This window comes from Phyllobates terribilis, unplaced genomic scaffold (genome assembly GCF_046119375.1).
Source record: "Phyllobates terribilis strain yellow unplaced genomic scaffold, ASM4611937v1 Scaffold_11__3_contigs__length_659146591, whole genome shotgun sequence".
Taxonomy (NCBI): Eukaryota; Metazoa; Chordata; class Amphibia; order Anura; family Dendrobatidae; genus Phyllobates; species Phyllobates terribilis.
In genome coordinates, this window is record NW_027362771.1 from 375,260,339 (window position 1) to 375,280,207 (window position 19,869).

Genomic DNA, 19,869 nt, shown 5'->3' on the forward strand with positions numbered 1-19,869 from the left:
GTCCTGACTGAGAACACATTGAGGTTGTCTGGCAATTTACTGCTACTCTGAGTTAGACGTTAAACTTACCAGCTGTGTTTATACATTCTTGGTGTTGAACTCTGCCACCTGCATGTAGTCCTATTCTTATTTCTGTGTTGGAGTAACCAAGCAGCCTCCCTTCCTCTTCAGATGCAAAAGAAATTCTTCAACATTTTAAAGGCCATTAAACACATTCCATTCTTGAAGTAGGTTATTTAAGACATGCATTAGATTTATTCTTCATATTGTATGTCTGGGGTATCCGACTGCCATAGAATTATTGTACACTATGATCCAGGATCTACTGTAACTACTTTCATATGCTGCTGATATAGTACATATTTCATTCTCACTTTAATTTTCCTTTAAAAATATTTCAGATCCACTATATCACATGTGCAGGTTTTCTTGACCAAGAAATGATTTGTTTCTCCTCTCCGAAGGAACAAAACTTAACTTTAAACCAGATAGAACAGCCAAAATATAACTCAGGTGCTATTTTTTTTATACATATTTTCTTGTCAGACTACAGAGTTGCAGAGAAGACATCTGATTTTTGTCTGTCTTTCTGAAAAGCTCAGAATTAGGAACATATTTGTTGTGTTTTAGTTCATTGTAATAACATGCTCTGCATTGGTAATACATAGAATAAAGGTGCAACGTTAACCCTCAGATGCTGCGGCAAATAAGCACTTACATAAAGGGACAGGACACTCTCTGTTATCAGTGCTTCAAACCTAGTGATTAAACAATTGGAAAAATAAGATGCATCCTCCATGGATGAGTTATTCCTAATACTGAACGTTACAACCTGTCCACAGCTTGGGGTATACCTTTCTGATCGGTTGGTGTCTGACCTCTCGGACCTCCATCGATTCTGGGAACAGTACTCTAGAATGCTTCTTTATTATGGGACCTAGCACAAAACTGTGCTCTCCAGGAAGTCCCATAGAGAATGAATGGACTTGTGGTGTGTATGGATTTCAAAGCCCATTCTTGGGACTGGTGAGATTCCCCCATGATGGACCCCCATAATTAAAAAGTTATCATCGTCTATCCTTTGGAAAGTTTCAATGATGGAAGTAACTAATTAAAGGGAGTCTGTTACTAGGTTTTTGCTGTTTTCTGAGAGCAGCATGATGTACGGACAGAGACCCTAATTCTGGTGATCACTTACTGGGCTGCTTTGTAAAATCACAGTTTTTTCTGCTGCAGATCTAGCAGTTTTCTGAATGCTGAGCTCTGTATAACTCCGCCCACACCACTGATTGGCAGCTTTCTCTGTACACTGTGCATAGGTGAGAAAGCTGCCAATCAGTGGTGGGGGCAGGTTTACACAGATCATGAGGACTACATGGCACGAGACAACTAATTTCCAAGTGATAATCTCCTGCTGATAAAACACTGATTTTATTGAAACAACAACAAGCAGTCTAGTAAGAGACACATTGCTGGAATCAGGATTTTTGCCTCTACTCTATGCTGCTCTCAGAATAAATAGCAAACACCTGGTGACAGATTCCCTTTAAAATATTGTATTATGTTAAAAAAAGATCAAAAAATGTTTTAAGGCTCCGAAAGTGATTTTGTGTGCAGAAATAGTAAAACATTAAATAGACTATATTATTATGGTACAACCATAATCAAATTGATCTGCAGAAAAAATGAACAAGCCATTTACTCTGCAATGAATGAAGTTAAAGCAAAACCCCAATAGTCATAAAGGACCACTGCTCCAACAGATAATAGATTAAAAAAAAGTCAATAAAAAAGCCATAAAATTATGCAATAAGTAATATGTACTCCTAGATGATGCCATTAAAAAATACATATCGGTTGAGAAAAATCAACCGCTTTATATGGTTACGTCAATGGATAGTGCAGTATACTAGATTAATCTCGCTGGCTAACAGTTCAATGCCTGGACTTATATTCTAAACTCAACTATTTCTATAGACCAACTTTACCTAACCCTTGATATCTTAAGTCTAACTAGTGTAGCAGTTCCTGTGGTGATCTCAGATTTTATTTCCCTTAATCGCGTAATAGTGCTCTTTCGATAAGAGGACTATTTTGGATCATTAACCTTGTCACATCTGTGAAACTATCTCCCCACTTACATATCAGCTTTCAGGGCCACATTAGTCAAACTTAGAAAGATAGTGATTCGTAGAACTAACTGATTATGTTTAGGAATCTTGGGTTACTTCAAATCTTAGAAATAAGTTTGTAATATTCTTTTAAAGTATGATAAACTGCTGGCCTTATTAAAATGTATTGTAATGCTGCAAAGTAAATTTCTCCTGGAACCAGTAAAACTATACAATACATCCAGAAACATCAAAACCTAGACTTTTAGACAGAGGAAATGAAAGACATATTTTATACCCCTGAAGAACCTAACAAAAAACAAAAACATCTGGAAGACTTTTATCAGAAACCAAGCAATCTCCTGTTGACTTTCTAAAATAGTTTTTAAATGTGGATTTTATGTACTGGCACATAGTATGGCTGACAGTGCTGGTATATCTCCATTTCATATTCAACCCTGATTTCAAGGAGAATTATTCTGAAAACATACTAAATAGGAGATTATTTGGACAAATAATAAGGAGCTGGTGAGGTAAGAAATCTGATATGCTTAGGAATTTACCTTGGAGTAAACATGTATTATTGCCATTATATTAAAAAGGGTTGTCCTAATTTGGCAAGTTATCGTCTATACGTCAGATAGTTGATATCTCGTTGATTGCTAGTGGTCCAACCACTGGGGCCTTCACTGATCCTGAGAACGGAACAGTGTTAGCCAAGATAGCCGATTAAAAGTGCATCTTTTCTTGATACATTGATTCTAAAGGTGCTTTCACGGTGCTTTCTTTGCCAAGCTCAGGGCTCCCGTTGGGGCTTACATTTGAACCCCCCGCAAAACGGGTTTCAGGTGTATGATCCAACAGGGCCAGATCTAGTAGGCGTATATATGCCCATAAATAATGCATGACAGAGCACACTGTGACTTTGTCAGCACCATTATAGTCAATGGACCCATTGGCACAAATACGCCCAAAACCCGTTTTGCAGGGGCTTCAAACATGAGCCCAACGGGACCAACCAACGTGGCGAAGATCACAGTGTGAAAAAATTCTAGTTCACCCAGTAGGTATCCTGGTATATCTTTGTGATATATTATGATTTATGAACAGTAATTTAAATATTCAAAATAAATGGTCGTTTATTTCTAGATTTGACCTAGAACCTTTGCAGGAAATGTTGGCTACAAGATAGTCTCGTGATATCCCTGGGAATTTGAAAGAACAGATGATAAACCCAGAGCTTTGTGTGATACTGCAGAAAATGAATACGTTGCCATGATTACTTCATTTCTGATCATATAATAATTTTAAGAAAAAAGCTTTATAATTCTTTTTTTTTTTTGGAGGGGGTCAATATCTTAAACAGATTTTAGGTAAAATATATATTTTTTTCCTATACTGTAAAATATCAGCCACTCTTTCTTACTGCAAACATCTGCACTAACATGTTATTGTGTGGTTAAAATATTTTCCTCTGGGTGGGCTACTTTGTTATATTTGTACAGTCTTACGTTGTAACTCAGCATTATCCATATTCTAAATATTTTTCTCTGAAGGATCAAATTCCAGTTAATGTGTCTTGTGACAAGACTGATGGTAAATAGTTGAACTTGCCATTTGTATTGTCATATAGCTAATATAGTATGGGTATATAGCATGGAATACTTCAGCTGTGATGGAAATAAATTCTATCGTACAAATGAAGTTACCTACAACATCTACAATGTATACTATTTTATAGTCATCAGATTGTGATTGATGAGAATGATGAATGATGCAGTCGTTTAATGTCAGAATTCAGCTGTTCTGCTCAGATGATTGCTTTGAAGACAAGAGTGACAGAAGACCAAACTATCAGGAAACTCTTCTGATGAATTTGACATTTAACAACAAAAAAGCAGCTTGCAATGTATTGGAATACATGCAAGCTGGGGAGAAAAAGTTAAGAATTTTTCCTAAAAAGCAAAAATTCTTATAATTACATAATAACTGCAATTGAATCTAAAAAGAGTTCTGTATCAAACACTCATCATGTAAGAGTTTGGCGGCTCCTGCAGTGGGGTCATCGGTGATTCTCCTGTTCCAATGTAGACCAATCTGAGCCTGAGTGAAAGGAGAGCCTGCATGAGCCTACAGTAAGCTATAGGTACAGAGCATTTGCAGAATTACTAGCATAAAAATTGTAACTTCTCATATTTATTGTGAGTCCTTGGCAATACACTAGCTAGTAACTATTGACTTATATTAAAAACCAACATGTTAAACATTAAGTATTGTGGTAAAATATGGGTTAATAATTAGGAAAATAATTTTACCATATTGTTTTGATCAGAGCTTATAAATTGTATAAAATTATAAAACAACAGTTTGTGGTTTAGAAATACAATTACCAAAGCATGTGTCATGCTGAAGACATGCCATGATTTTCAATCACCTAGAGACTCATGTCAAAATCCACAATAGACTATCTCAAAAGGCGCAATCTGAAGGTCTTCTGATCTGAACATCATTGAAAAACAGTTAAGCATGGTGGAGGATCCATAATGCTGTGGGGTTGCTTTTGTGCATCTGGTACTGGTGGCCTTGACCGTATCACAAGAATCATGAAATCAGAGAATTATCAAGAGATTTTAGAGCGAAATGTCCTTTACAGTGTAATAAAACTTGGTTTGAGTTGAAGATCATGGGTCCTCCAGCAAGACAATGATCCAAAGCACACATCCAAAAGTACACAGGAATGGTTGAAAAAGAAAAAATGGACTGTTTTAAAATTGCCAGCATTGAATCCTGACCTCAATCCCATTGAAAATCTTTGGGGTGAGCTGAAATCTGAATTTGGGAAAAAAAAACCTGCATACATTCAAGATTTTGAACAAACTGCAAAGGAAAAGTGAGAGAAAATTCAAGCTGAGAAGTGCAAGAAGCTTGTGACAGCTACTATAGTTTTATGCTCCGAGACATTAAAATGCAGTTACTGTAATATATTTAACATTGATTAATGAGCTCATCTTGGTCTCAAATGCTGTCATTGTCAGATGACTCTTAAAATGCCAGACACAATCATGAACCAGAATCCAGACAGTATAATTACAAGTCCTGGTTTTATATGCTACAAATCAGAAGGACGATCTGTTCTCTCTAACTTCACCTAAACAGCAGAGTCACATGGTAGGTTTCATCCAGACAATGAACTACTTGTTTCATTAGTAATTACACAACTTGATGCCAGTGCCAGCTATAGATTCATCTCCGCTTCATCTCTTCATTTTAGCAGATTTATTGCACCTGAAAAAAAACAACATTTAAGCCTGGATTGTTTTTGTTCCAATTTTATTTTACTTATTGCGGATAGAATAAACTGTACACCAGTACTACTAAAATATCAATGGGTCTGACTCAATAGGATTTAGTCTTTGAATTTCTGCAGAGATTAAGTAAATCTATACAACATAATGACATTTGCAGAATACAGTTTATAAAAAAGTGATTTGTTACAATTTGTGACATTGTTCTTTTGTAATGTTGTATATGATGCTTTCATGGGAAACACATGTATGGGAGTTTTCACTTTCATCCACCAGACGTGTGTTTTATATCAATAATACCTTCTCCACATCAAAGTCAGCAGGATGTCCAGTTTGGATACGATCCCAGTTATCTCACTGCTTCTCATTGATGTGGCCAGTATGCCATGAGTAATAAGTATTACTTTATGTTCCTAACAATTTTTATGGTTTATTGATCCATTAATTTATTACTAAAAGTCTATTTAAAATACCATGTAGTAATATTGTGTACATGTCATTTAGAACTATAGATATAGAGTTTGCGAGAATATTGAACATATCTGACTATTAAAAGTCTATTTTCCAGGTGTTGGAAAGCTCTACTCTAAAGTGATACATTTTTAAGGGGATTTTCTCAAAATCTGCTGCAGGAGAGTGCACCGTTCCCCTGCTTACTGAATAATTGATTTAATTGACATTTTGGACCAACAACATCTTTGCGCCTATGTCCCAAATTGTGCACTCCCTGATCCTGAAAGCAAAGACAGCTTTGCCTCTGTAGCATCAAAAAAGTGTATAGACACACTGAAGATGGCTAAATCCATCATTCCCACCCAGCTTAAGAGCAACTCTTACAAACCCTTTTGGAAGTTTGTTAGCTCGGCACTCCTTGCCTAAAAGATTGTTCATAGCTGATAAAGAATAGCAGTAACTGCTAACCTAGATAACAAGTAGTAAACAAGAAAATTAAAGGTCCCTTTGTTCTTGAGAATAGAGAGGATTTTTAATAACAAGGTAATTTCACAGTTTGTCTGGTTTGGATGGAGTTCTACTTCCAACAGGTGGCACTAGAGTTCCAGTCCCCTTTCTCTCTGTAGAGACTATTTGCATATTTGAATTCCTAGAGGAGCATTTATTGCCTATAAGTCTCCTTGCACTCTCCATAAGGAGAAACTTTACCCCTTAGATCCACTGTTACAGGCCTCTCACTCAGCCAAACCAGTTCTCCTGCTTTGCATTAACGAGGTACAAACACCCTGAAACATGTGTCTGCAAAAGGAGTTTATAATTTGGCTTCATATTCTAAGTCATGTGGCAAGTTCATTTAAAGGGTCAATATTGACTTCTAAGAGTGCTCCTTATAATAGGTGACACTAGAGATCCAGTCGTTTTTATCTCTGAAGAGGCTATTTGCATATTTAAGCTCCTATGGGGGCATTGCATGGCCTATAAGTCTCCTTACGCCGACTTGGCAGTCTCCAGAAGGAGAAACTTTACCCCTTAGAATCCTTATAAATTTTGCCATCATCAGGCACAGCTCTACTATATTCAAGTCCTAAGATAAGTAATTTGCAGTAATAGTTATATCTAACTATAATATTTTCAAAAGAAAACAATTTTCTATAATCATATGATAAAATATACACTGAGATTCACCCCTGTGCTAAACTTGGGCTGTAATTTTGCTTCAAATAGATACTTATCCCTACCTATCTTTAGGTAATCAATGTAAAAGTAGTGGATAACCTCTTTAAGATACCCTGCACCCCCACCGTTCAGCTGTTATCGGTGCCATCGGCGGCCGCCAGCCGGAAGTGCTCACTTGCGGAGCTGACCGTATTCTGATAGTGGCCACCGCAGGGTAGTACACATCCGCCTCCTATTGGTTTGAATAGGAGACGGATGTGTAGTACCAAGCCTCGGCTACTATCAGAAGACAGCCAGTTCCGCAAGTGAGCACTTCCGGCTGGCGGCCACGGCCGATTAGACATTGATGACTTATCCTTAGGATAACCTTTTTAAGTAATTTTCACATTATCCAGTTTGATGAGAAATTGCAGTAGGTAGTTTGGTTTCACAGATTATAGTTATATGATGATGGCCAAAACTTTTGAAAACTAAAAATCTTGAATTTCAAATTGAAAACTGAAATTGTTCTTATTTTTCATTCAAGAAACGCGTCAGATTCTTGAAGTAATTCTTATTGCCAAGTGAAAGATTTGTAGTTTGACCACTTTTCCAGTTCTGTACATGAGGTTACATACACAATACTTATGACTGTAGCAGCTAAGCATAAAAAGTCACAGAAATGTTTTACAGGCTCATACTTAGGTTTTACATAGGTTGCCATAGTACTAAGCTACATATACATCATCTGCGTGAAGATCCAGGTGGTTCCCTGGTTCATTTACAAGCTGCATGATGCAATAACTATGAAGTTTGCCAAATTCTTACTTATTATGGGAATAATTACTGTTCCCCCAAAATCCCCCCTTTTTATATAGCAGTTATCACTATTGCAATGACAGCTGGGAAGACAATAATTATATGATGCATCTGAGAATTCTATATAAATGAATACAATGTTCTACAGTAAGTCCTATACAGGGTTCCATGATTTATTGCAGAAGGAAATATACAGTTACTGTTCTCCTGCTCGTAAAAGTAATGAAAACTTCTTTTATTCTTTTAATAGACATCAATTATGATACTTGATCCCTAGAACCATGAATGTTTGTGTTGAGAATAGTCTGTGTGTTATACTTTGGACAATGAATATTATAGTATTCTCAAGTGTGAGTGCTATTTTTCATAGAATACAGTACAAAAAGAATAGTGGATGAGTTTAATTGCAACTGTATGATACTTCATTTCATCTGTGCTGTTGGAAAATATTGTGGGGAAGTTTTTACATGAAACAAGAATTTTTTCGAGCCATTAAAACATTTGCAAAATATCCATTCAAATTGCATTTTGTACATAGATTTTATTTTAAATTGTGTAAGGCCCAGAATGGTAAAAATGACTTACTAATATTATTTCAAGCTCACACTATTGGTATTTTGAAGTTTGTAGCACCTACATTATTTTTTTATTAAATAACACTAGATGATGATTTTTTTCCCCAGTTTTTAATGTCTGATTGTATGCATTTTAAATTCTATTTTATGTGCATGATTATGGAGCAGCTATTTGGCCACAGCTAGGGGTTATCCGGGTTTAGGACAAAAGTCTGCAGTCGCTCGATGTACCGTATCATGACAGCGTGAGATGCACACACTGTCACAATCTACTATATTCCTGTGCGAGACGGGCAGTCACGTAACAGCATGGATGCAATTTGTAAACTTTCGGTAATGTGTTGACTAGACTCAAGTGGCTTCTAACAACACACATTAATTAAGACCGAAATGCATCTAGTCGGCAAGTGACCACAAGTAAATCGCTTACTGCCTGCATGCATCAGGAATATCGGGGAATCATGACAGCGTGCACACGCAGTCTGCAGTCACATACAGTGACTGAACACTTTTGTCCCAAACCTAGATAAGCCCTTTATCAGCAATTAGAGATATAGGTCCTAATTCTGTAAAAAAAAAAATTCTTGAATTTAGTCTTAAAACTGTTTGAAATGTTGTGATTTTTGGAATTTGTATGCCAGCCCTGCTAACACCACTAACTTTTTAAAATGTGGGCTTTACTTCGCCATGAGAGGCATGGCCGAGCACTGATGAAAAAGTCTGTATCATTTACATCAGAAGAATGGCTTAAATTATGACAGAAATATTTTCCTGTCTCTGATCGGATTACATTACATAGACTGGCGCACAGCAGCAGAAAGAATCACCAAATTTGTTAAGTGCATGCCTTGTAATTAATATGATGCATCTTACTCCAGTGCACTCTTTATCAAGACTAGCATACAAAAAGCCAGTCTTGATTAATTTGCACCATACTTTGCAACAACCACATGGGTCTTATACAGCCATAACCAGGATCTGACTCACTGACCTCTTTGGTAGAGTCTTTTAGGCATGTGTTGTGATATATTCCAAGTTCATTGTGTAGGGATTAAAGAGAATCTGCCAGCAGGTTTTTGCCACCTTATCTTATAGCCACATGATGTAGGCAAAGAGAAGCTGAATCCAACGATGTACCACTTAGATTACTAAGTGCAGCCGTTCTGACACAATCGGAACTTTTAGATTTAGCAACGAAGCAGAGCTGAGGAAGCTAGTCCCACCCACACAAGGCTCTGAATGTACAAAGACCATAGACAGTGAGGTGCCTATCACACTATCGTGATATGAGGTGCCTATCACATGTTGGATCAGGGCTCACATGGCCAACCAGTCACAGCAATGATAAGCTACTGGTGCTAAAACAATCATTGTAAGCAAACAAAACCTCTGAGCTTGATAAGAGAGGCATCACTGAAATCACTGTTTTAACCCCTACAGCATGCTGTCTTCAGATTACATAGCAAAAACCTGCTGACAGATTCCCCTTAAGAGGCAGTGATCTATGTTGAGGACCTATTGTGAATGGTATGATCCTGTGCATATATGGATGTTTTATTTTATTGTAAGCTTGTGTTGATAATGAGATGAATACTGAAAAGTGATATCTACAGAATTAGAATTATCACACTATTATTAATCTTAGTGGTAAGAGTGAAAGTCGCAAGATTTTAGAATTTATTTTTAAAGATAATGATATGGAAAGTTTTTAACCCCTTTCCAACAAGGTCAGTAATAGTACATAGCTGCGCCCTGCGACTTATGGACCAGCTACGTACTATTATGCGTGTGGCAATCGCGCCCGCACACAAGCGGTGCCGGGTGATTTCCGCCGGGTGTCAGCTGATTGTCACAGCTGACACCCGGTGCTATGTGCGGTCACGCACCGCTCCCTGCACATTAACCCTTGCAATGCTGCGATCGAAGTCGATCACAGCATTGCGGGAGCAAGGTGGGAGGTGATCGCTATACTCACCTCTCCTGCCGGTGTCCAGTGATGTCTGCGGCAGCTTCCGGATGTTGTAATGACGACCCGATGTCGTCACGACAACATCCGGGTCACCAGGAGGCAGGACATTACTTTGGTCATGCGCAGTGCATTACCAAAGTAATGTCTCCCCTGTGTTCAGCGCTGACAGGCTGCATGGCATAGGGAGCTGCTGCTCTCTATGCTATACAGCCGATTAGGCTGCAAAAAGTGAAAGTCCCATAGTGGGACAATGTGTAAAAGTAAAAAAAGAGTGTAGTAAAGTGAAAAAATAAATTAAAAAAAATTAAAAAAAATAATCCCCCCCCAAAAAAATATATTGAACCCATAACATTTCTTTATTATGAAAAAAAAAAACCAACAACAAAAGTACATTTATTTTGTATCGCCGCGTCTGGAACGACCTGAACTATAAAACTGTCCCACTAGTTAACCCCTTTAGTGAACACGGTAAAAAAAAAAAAAAAAAAACGAAGCAAAAAGCAATGCTTTATCATCATACCGCCAAACAAAAAATGGAAAAACACACAATCAAAAAGACGAATGTAAATAAAAATGTTACCACTGAAAATGTCATCTTGTCCCGCAAAAAACAAGCTGCCATACAGCTCCATCATCCAAAAACTAAAAAAGTTATAGCTCTCAGAATAAAGCGATACAAAAAATTTTTTTTTCTAGAAAATAGTTTTTATTGTGTAATAGCGCCAAAACATAAAAAAAGATATAAATGCGGTACCGCTGTAAACGTACTGACCCGAAGAATAAAGCTGCCTTATCAATTTTACCACACGCGGTGCAGCATAAAAACCCCCATAAAAACAATTCTGGAATTGCTTGTTTTTCTTTATTCTGCCTCCCAAAAATCGAAATAGAAAGCGATCAAAAAATGTCACGTGCCCAAAAATGGTACCAATAAAAACGTCAACTTGTCCCGTGAAAAACAAGCCATCACATTACTCTGTCGGCAGAAATATGGAAAAATTATAGCTCTCAAAATATGGCGATGCAAAAACTAGTCTTTGCAAAAAAAAAGCGTCTTTTAGTGTGTGACAACTGTCAATCATAAACATATGAATCTGGTATCGCTGTAATCGCACCGACCCAAAGAATAAAGTTGTCTAATCACTTATACCACACGAGGACTGGTGTAAAAAAATAAACTCTAGGGTTAGGGTTGTATTAGGGTTGGGGTTAGGGTTGTGCTAGGGTTAGGGTTGTGGTTGGGCTAGGGTTGGGGTTAGGGTTGGGATTTTTTCAAAAGTAAAGAAAAAAAAATGATGACAATATGGCGACCAGTGTTGAGCGCAAGTGCTCGCTATTTGAGTTTGCATCAGGTGCTCGGGTATGCACTGAGTATCGTGGGTGTTCGAGTGACATGCTCGAGTCTCTGCCCCATATGCTTCGCGGCCAAAAAAAACATTGCTGGGATCGCCTGCCATGCACGAGCGATCCACGCATGTTTTTTTTTGAATGTCTAACAACCATGAAACATGCGGGTCAGGAACTTTAGCATGTCACTCGAGCAACCGTGATACATGGTGCATACCCGAGTACCCGATGCAAACTCAAGTAGCGAGCACTTGCGCTCAAGACTAATGACAACTTATTTAATATGATGACCTAATGTTATCAAATTCTGTCATACCTCTGGGTTCAAAATGTACACTATACCCCTTGATAAAATCCTTGAGGGGTCTAGTTTCCAAAATGGAGTCAATTGTAGGGGGTTTCCACTATTTAGGCACATCAGGGGTTCCTGAAATGCGACATGGCGTCCACTTTTGATTCCAGACAATTTTGCGTTCAAAAAGTCACACAGTGCTCCTTCCCTTCTGAACCCTGACGTGCGCCCAAACAGTCTATTTTCCCCACATATGGGGTATTGGCGTAGTCAGGAGAAATTGCACAACAGTTTTTAGGTTCCATTTTCTCCTCTTACCCTTGTGAAAATAAAAAAAATTGGGCTAAAAGATCATTTTTGTGGAAAAAGTTAGATTTTTTTATTTTCACGGCTCCATGTGATAAAAGCACCTGGGAGGTTAAGGGTGCTCACCACACATCTAGATAAGTTCCCTGAGGGGTATAGGTTCCAAAATGGTGTCACTTGTGGGGTTTTTCCACTGTTTAGGCACATCAGGGGCACATCCGCTAATTCTTCAAGCAAATTTTACATTCAAAAAGTCAAATGGCGCTCCTTCCCTTCCGAACCCTGTCATACGCCCAAGCAGTGGTTATCCCCCACATATGGGGTATCGGCTTACTCAGGAGAGATTACACAACATGTTGCATGATGCATTTTCTCCTGTTACCCTTATGAAAATGCAAAACTGGGGACCGAAAAACATTTTTGTGGGAAAAATTTAAAAATGTTATTTTCACGGCTTCATGTTATAAACTTCTGTGAAGCACCTGGGGATTCAAGGTGCTCACCACACATCTAGATAAGTTTCCTGAGGGGTCTAGTTTCCAAAATGGTGTCACTTGTGAGGGGTTTCCACTGTTTAGGCACATCAGGGGCTCTCCAAACGCAACATGGCGTCCGCTAATTATTCAAGCAAATTTTACGTTCAAAAAGTCAAATGGCGCTCCTTCCCTTCCGAACCCTGCCGTGCCTCCAAGCAGTGGTTTTCCCCCACATATGGGGTATCGGCTTACTCAGGAGAGATTGTACAACAAGTTGCATGGTGCAATTTCTCCTGTTACCCTTATGAAAATGCAAATCTGGAGGCTGAAAAAACATTTTTTTACATTTTTAAACAAAATTTTGAAAATTCCGAAATTTTCACCAAATTTCCGTTTTTTTCACAAATAAACGCAAGTGATATCGAAGTAATTTTACCACTATCATGAAGTACAATATGTCACGAAAAAACAGTCTCAGAATCAGCAGGATCCATTGAAGCGTTGCAGGGATATTACCTCATAAAGTGACAGTGGTCTGATTTATAAAAATTAACGTGCAAACCTCCTTTAAAGGGGTTAAAGAAAATCACAAATATTTTAAGCAAAAAAACAATGTTCAATCTCAGCTTGTCAGGATACTCATAAAGTTACCGTTGTGTCATTTGGGCACAATAGAAGCCTATTTTGTACCATGTGTATATAAGTCCAGGACAACCCCTTGAGCCTCTATAAAGCAACTGTTTTCCCAGCATATACTATAGACTCGGCATCCTCTTGGACACTTCCTTTCTCCAACATGGCCATCCAAAGATACATTTTGACTGACTTTCATGAATAGACATTTTATGATACAACAGATTTGTAAGTATAAATAATGTTTGCGTTGTAGCCAGCTGAGGATGTATAAATTATGTCAATGTTTAAAGATATAACGATACACAAAATGTTAGCAAAAACAGTCATTAACTCTGAATTATAAACTCTGCTCTGGTTGATTGTTTTCACAGCTGTGTCCCGGCAACAACAGAGGCACAAGAGAAGTGCAGTGCGCATCCTACAACAACAAGCCATTTATGGGACGATTGTATGAATGGGAACCATTTTCAGAAGGTGACATCATTGTAATGATTAGCATTATTGCAATTATTAGCACCCAATTTGTAATTTCTTTTTTTACCATAGTTTTTATCACAACCATGAAAACAACATTAAATTGCATCAAGAACCAAAATGCAAAAAAACTCAAGGTTACATATCTGTATTATAACAGCCTACCAACACTCTTCAATACTAAAAAAAAATAAATAAAGGGCATCTGTTTTGCTAAATTAAAAGTCCGTAACCTTGTAAAATCCCCAAGCTTCCCTTATTATGCCATTTTTTTCCATGTTCCACTGTATTTACAGAGCTATTCACATTTGATGCTTTGGAGCATAGTATGGGAAATCTCTGCTCGTAGTTCAACTAGGCGTTTTTTCAGAGATTTCTCTGGCAGATGCTGTTAAACCCATCTCTCCCAGATGCTGCCAATCATAGCTCACCAGAATAGCAATCTGAGAGTCTTCTCTCAGGATGTGCATGTTCACCCCTTCTGCACAGAAAATGCCAATATTAGTATTGTTGTGTCGAAAACTGCTAGATCAGCTGCCGAGCTGTGATTGACACAGACAGCGTCTGGAAGGGAGAGGTGAAAATTCATGCTCCCTAGAGAAGACTCTGAGACTGCTAGAGTGCCAAGCTATGATTGGCAGCATCTGGGAGTGAAGGATGAAAGCGCACATTCCAGAGAGAACTGAAGAAACACCAAGTTAAACTGCAAGCAGAGATTTCACATGTTGCTCTCTAAAAGCAATAATGGTGAATATCTCTGCAATGGAGCGACAGTGCCAAGTGGAAAAAAAATGTCAAAATCAGGGGAGCTCAGGGATTTTTACAAGGTATTTAACTAGATGTTTTGAGAGACAGGTCGCCTTTAAGGTAATTCATTTTTGCTGCGTTGCCAATGTATTTGTCTTTTCGCTTTTCCACTTTAGGTGTTATTCTCGTGGCCATATTGCATCTGTTTTTAACTCTTCTTATATTAAATGTATAATCTATATCCTTTTGTGATTCTACTTCAGTGAACTAATAGGTCAATTTATTTATTTATTCAACTATTCTCTTACCTGCCATAAACTATAACGCTTACACACAAACTTATTATTCTAAGACATGATATTAAATCCTATGTTACACATTATTATAGCATAATTCATGTTCTCTGAGAAAGCTGATCTAAATGTATACACATCAGTTTGCCAGGTCTACTAATCATATTTGAGTTCGGTATATTTAATATATTACAATCAAATCGGAAATAAAAAGTATATCCAAGTTTAAAGACAAAATAACCATGTATCTTACATAATCAATTTTTAATGACTCTCTTCTTTGCCAAGTATTGTCTTTTTGTTCAAGGAAATCTCATTTCTTGTCCCCTCAGGGACTTGAAAGGTTGTTTTATATCCATCTGATTCATTCCTTCTTTATATCCAGTCTAAAGTTTAATGTCATGCTGCTTCAGACAAACATTACATTTTTTTAATGAAAACACAGTGTCCTTGGGATATTGCATGAAGTTCAGCCGAGCCAATTTTGTATATTAAAGTTATGTGTAAATATTTTTTTTACCTTTATTTATATAGTATAACGTGATAGATCATATCTACTATCTATTTTTAAATGTAATTCATATATTCTAGCAAACAAGGGAAAAAAATCAGCCCAAATATATAAAGTTATTTAAATACTGTAGTTTTAGAGAAACATGGATCCAAAAATGCCTCAGCTCACTCTTACTTTTGACTCCAGTTTATTGTATCTGTGACCGAGCACATGTGGCTATTTTTGGGGCAAAGAAGACCTCAAGAAATGTCTTAATTGTTGTATTAATTAAAGGGAGTGTGCACTACTTGGACAACCCTTTCTCAATCATCATCTTTGTCCCCAGTAAAATAATAACAGTTAAACATACTTCTGACGCTGTTCCAGCGGTGTCGGCACTCGCTCTCTCGGGGATCATGTGACATTGTTATGTCTCGTGATCCCTGTGGCCAATCAGCACTCATTTCACTCTCACTGCCTTCGGACTAGTCGAAGGTGCAGCTCTCATTTCCTCTTCATGTCTGATTCATCCGAAGGTGGGGAGAGTGAAGCCGCATTCCCGGAATTTCCAGGAGAGTGCTGACATCGCTGGAACGGCCCCGGCACTGGAGATGAGTATAAGTATTATTATTTTACTGTGGGGAAACATGCTGATTGGGAAGGGTTGTCCATGTTGTGGACAACCCCTTTAAGTTTTCTTTCTTTGATGATCTTATTTTTAGATTCTCTCCAGTCTTCTCTAATAATAATAATCTTTATTTTTATATAGCGCTAACATTTTCCGCAGCGCTTTACATACATTATCGTCGCTTTCCCCATCGGGGCTCACAATCTAGATTCCTTATCAGTATGTCTTTGGAGTGTGGGAGGAAACCGGAGAACCCGGAGGAAACCCACGCAAACACGGGGAGAACATACAAACTCCTTGCAGATGTTGTCCTTGGTGGAATTTGAATCCAGGACCCCAGCACTGCAAGGCTGCAGTGCTAACCACTGCGCCACCGTGCCTGAGCAAAAGGGTCAAAAATTTGCATTTGTTTCACGCATGGTAAAATATTTTGATTATTTAAAAGGGTTATGATCTTTAAATTTGATGTAAAAATGGTTTGCATGCCCTAAGATTAGTCTCTTAATAAAAAAGAGAAAAATCCCTCTGTCCCCACACATGCTGGTCCTGATTCATCCAGACCGGCGATCTTCACACCAGTCTTGATGAGGGGGCAGGGTGCAGTGCAAGACTTCTGATTCATTAAAAGGGTTGTCCACTGCTTTTCAAAATAGCCCAAAGTAATTTTTATGATGAAAAGAAGCTTCTTTCTAATTACCTCCTGGTGCTGTTTCTGCCTGTGAGCGACGCTATCGCGGGCCACTCACAAGCAGCACGTGACCCCCCGCTGACATCACGTCAAGTGAGGCGTGACTCAGCGCTGGGGTCTCCGCGGTGCCTGCTGGGTTGTGGGTGGGGTTATTCCCCGCGTCACACTTAGCATTCACCACTCACTTTCCCAATGAATGAGGAGAGGGAGAGCGTGCGGTGGATTCTGGGTGTGACGCGCGGGGTAACCACCGTGGAACACAGAAGAGGGACCTCCCGCTGCATCCAGAATCATGACGTGACATCAGCGGATGTCAGAGCCGGCTGCAGCCGGGGGTCATGTGATGCCTGTGAGTGGCCAGTGATAGGCAGAAACAGCAGAGGGAGGTAATTAGAAAGAAGCTTCTGTTCAGCATAAAAACACATTGGGCTATTTTGAATATTAGTGGACAACCCCTTTAAGAGGCACACACTTCTTAATAAATCAGGAGATCTGACAAGTGAGTTGCGCCTCGCCACAAATCTTACTCTAGTCCCTCATGGAGTAAGATTTGTGACATAGCAAATGCCGCCGCCCATCATGAGTTTGATGACAAAGTCACTACGTCCCCTTACCGCCCCTCTCCACCCACTTTGTTGGTGCAGGGTGAAACTGGGCAGATTGACAAAAGTGACAAATTTTAGCGCAGCTTGAAGTTGTGCTAAAACTTTGCGACTTTTCAAAGCGTGAAAGCTTTGATGAATCAAACCCAGCAGTTATAGCCAAGCAGGACTTTTTAACGACTTCTCAACATGGCCAATTTCAGTTTTGTTTTTTCTTCCCTTTCTTCCAAGAAAAATATCTTTTATTTTTCTGTCCCCATAGACATATGAGGGCTTATTTTTTGTGGGACGAGTTGTACTTTCAATGTCACCATTTATTTTACCACATAGTGTATTAGAAAACGGGGAAAAAAATTCCACGTTGACGATATTGCCCAAAAAAACACAATTCTGACATTGTCTTTTGGGAATTGTTCTTATGGCATATATTGTGTGGTAAAAATGACATGGCATTATGATTTTCCTCATCAATATGATTTTGGTGGTACCAAACGTATCCAGTTTTTTTTCTGTTATTTTAAGGAAGAAAATCAAAAACGTTGTAAAAAAAAAAATATATATATTTTTTTATTATGTTGCCAATTTCTGATACCTGTAACGTTTTAATTTTTTCCATTGATGGATCTGTGTCAGGGCTTATTTTTTTTGTGGGACGAGACAATGTTTTTATTGATACCTTGTTGGGATAGATATAGCATTTTGATCACTTGAAGCAGCATTATTTTTAGTGTTGAGATGACCAAAAAACCCACAATTTTGACATTTGTAATATTTTTCTGTTTATGGTGTTTACCGTTCGGGGTTAATTATTTTACTATTTTGATAGATTGGATCTTTATTTTTAATGTGGAAAAAGGAGAGTGATTCAAACTTTTTTTTGTTTTTTTTTAAAACTTAGAATAACTCACCCCCATTCTAGCACGCTACTAATGCCAATGTCATAGATTGACTGTGGCACTTAACAGGTTAACAGTCGTGGACGGCGCTCTGCTCCACCCATGTCTGTTGGAGGCAGGTCCTGGCTGTGTGTTACCGCCATTATCTTCCCCGTGAGCCTGGTACGTAAACCTGCTGCCTACCAGCAGATATCAATAAGGGGTTAAAGAACCCATTCTACCCCCACACACAGTATTTTAAGCAAGACCCTCCCACAACATCGATCTATACAGAATTTTCCCTTTCCACACACACTATGTGTATCTCTCTCTCCCGTTCCCACCCCTGGTTTTTGTAATCACTTTATGCTGTGTGATTATCCTTTTTCTCCCAAGTTTTTTCTGTATTTTAAATTATATCTAAAAAAATAATAGTACAAAATGATTCCTCCAGAAAGATAAATACATTTACTGTATGTTACACAACTGTAGGAAAATATCTGGAAGCCAAAAACTTTTACTATTTGTATACACCAAGTCAAGATGGAATTGCAGCTTGTTTTTCTATGAGCTGTACTGAATCCAATTTTGGTGCTATGGAAAGAGAACCTGATGTAGAAGTTCTCTGAGGCAATTTATTTTACATGACAGGCCCAGGAAACTTGTTGGAGTCTTTTTGTTCCTGAAGTGTAAAGTTATTCCCATATCACTTGATCCATAGATAAACACCGGTCATTGCTTTTTTTAAACATTCTTCATAAATGTGATAAACAATCCCCTGGACGGGACATGAATCTCTGATGCACACTTTGAGACAGGAAGTGATAATCTTTTTTTCATTTAAAGCAAGGATGTGCATAAGCCCATAGGGACGGTTACGATGTAGCTTTGCGGGTGAACCATAAAATGTGATACTACTTTAGGGCTTAACTCTATAAATAGGAAAAACATGTTATTACTGAAATCATCCTATTTAGAGTTTATTTTTCGTTGCAAGACTCTATTAGGCTTTTGCCTACACCTGTGTTTTAGTAAGTCCCGTATAACATATGCTTTCACACCCGTATCTAACTGCTTTACATTGAGACATACTGGTAGATGCTCATAAATTATCCAACCATTCTTCGAAATGTTGCATTCTGTATAGCATACATAAGGAGGTAGAACATGAGGTCAGAGGGTCTGTTACATTGGACATATGTCTGTACCATTCAGGAGACTTTTGCTGGCTATTTTTTCACAATATTGTTACCTCGAATAACAAAAGAGATGGTACTCTTAGTGGTCACAATCAACCCCAACATGAGAATCTTGAAAAAATTGTTGCCGATCTTCAACCCAATATTTCAGAAAGACAATATAGTGAAGTAAATATTTCCAGATTTACATTTCCTGACATACAAATAGTTACTGAACTTAAAGGTCTGGTCCCACGAACAAAGTACATTTTCATCAAAAGATCTTGGAATAAAAATAAGTTCCACAATTTGGATTAGGATGAGGGAAGGGGAGTGGGGTTAGGAGCTCACCACGCTGGAGATGGGAAACTTTGGTTCTGCTAAGAGTCCAAATAGAGGGTGCCATGCCTGCCAGTGATTACAGCTATATGAAGAAAAAAAGAGGTA

The 19,869-nt window shown here is 38.2% G+C and overlaps 1 protein-coding gene across 1 annotated transcript in view; it reads left to right on the plus strand.

The window, feature by feature from the left end:
- Positions 1 to 19,869, plus strand: part of THSD4 (thrombospondin type 1 domain containing 4) — a 922,628-nt gene that overhangs the window by 336,856 nt on the left and 565,903 nt on the right. The window contains exon 6 of the mRNA XM_073652947.1: positions 13,816 to 13,918. Within this exon, the coding sequence (XP_073509048.1) occupies positions 13,816 to 13,918 (103 nt within the window). The remainder of the gene's footprint in view (positions 1 to 13,815; positions 13,919 to 19,869) is intronic.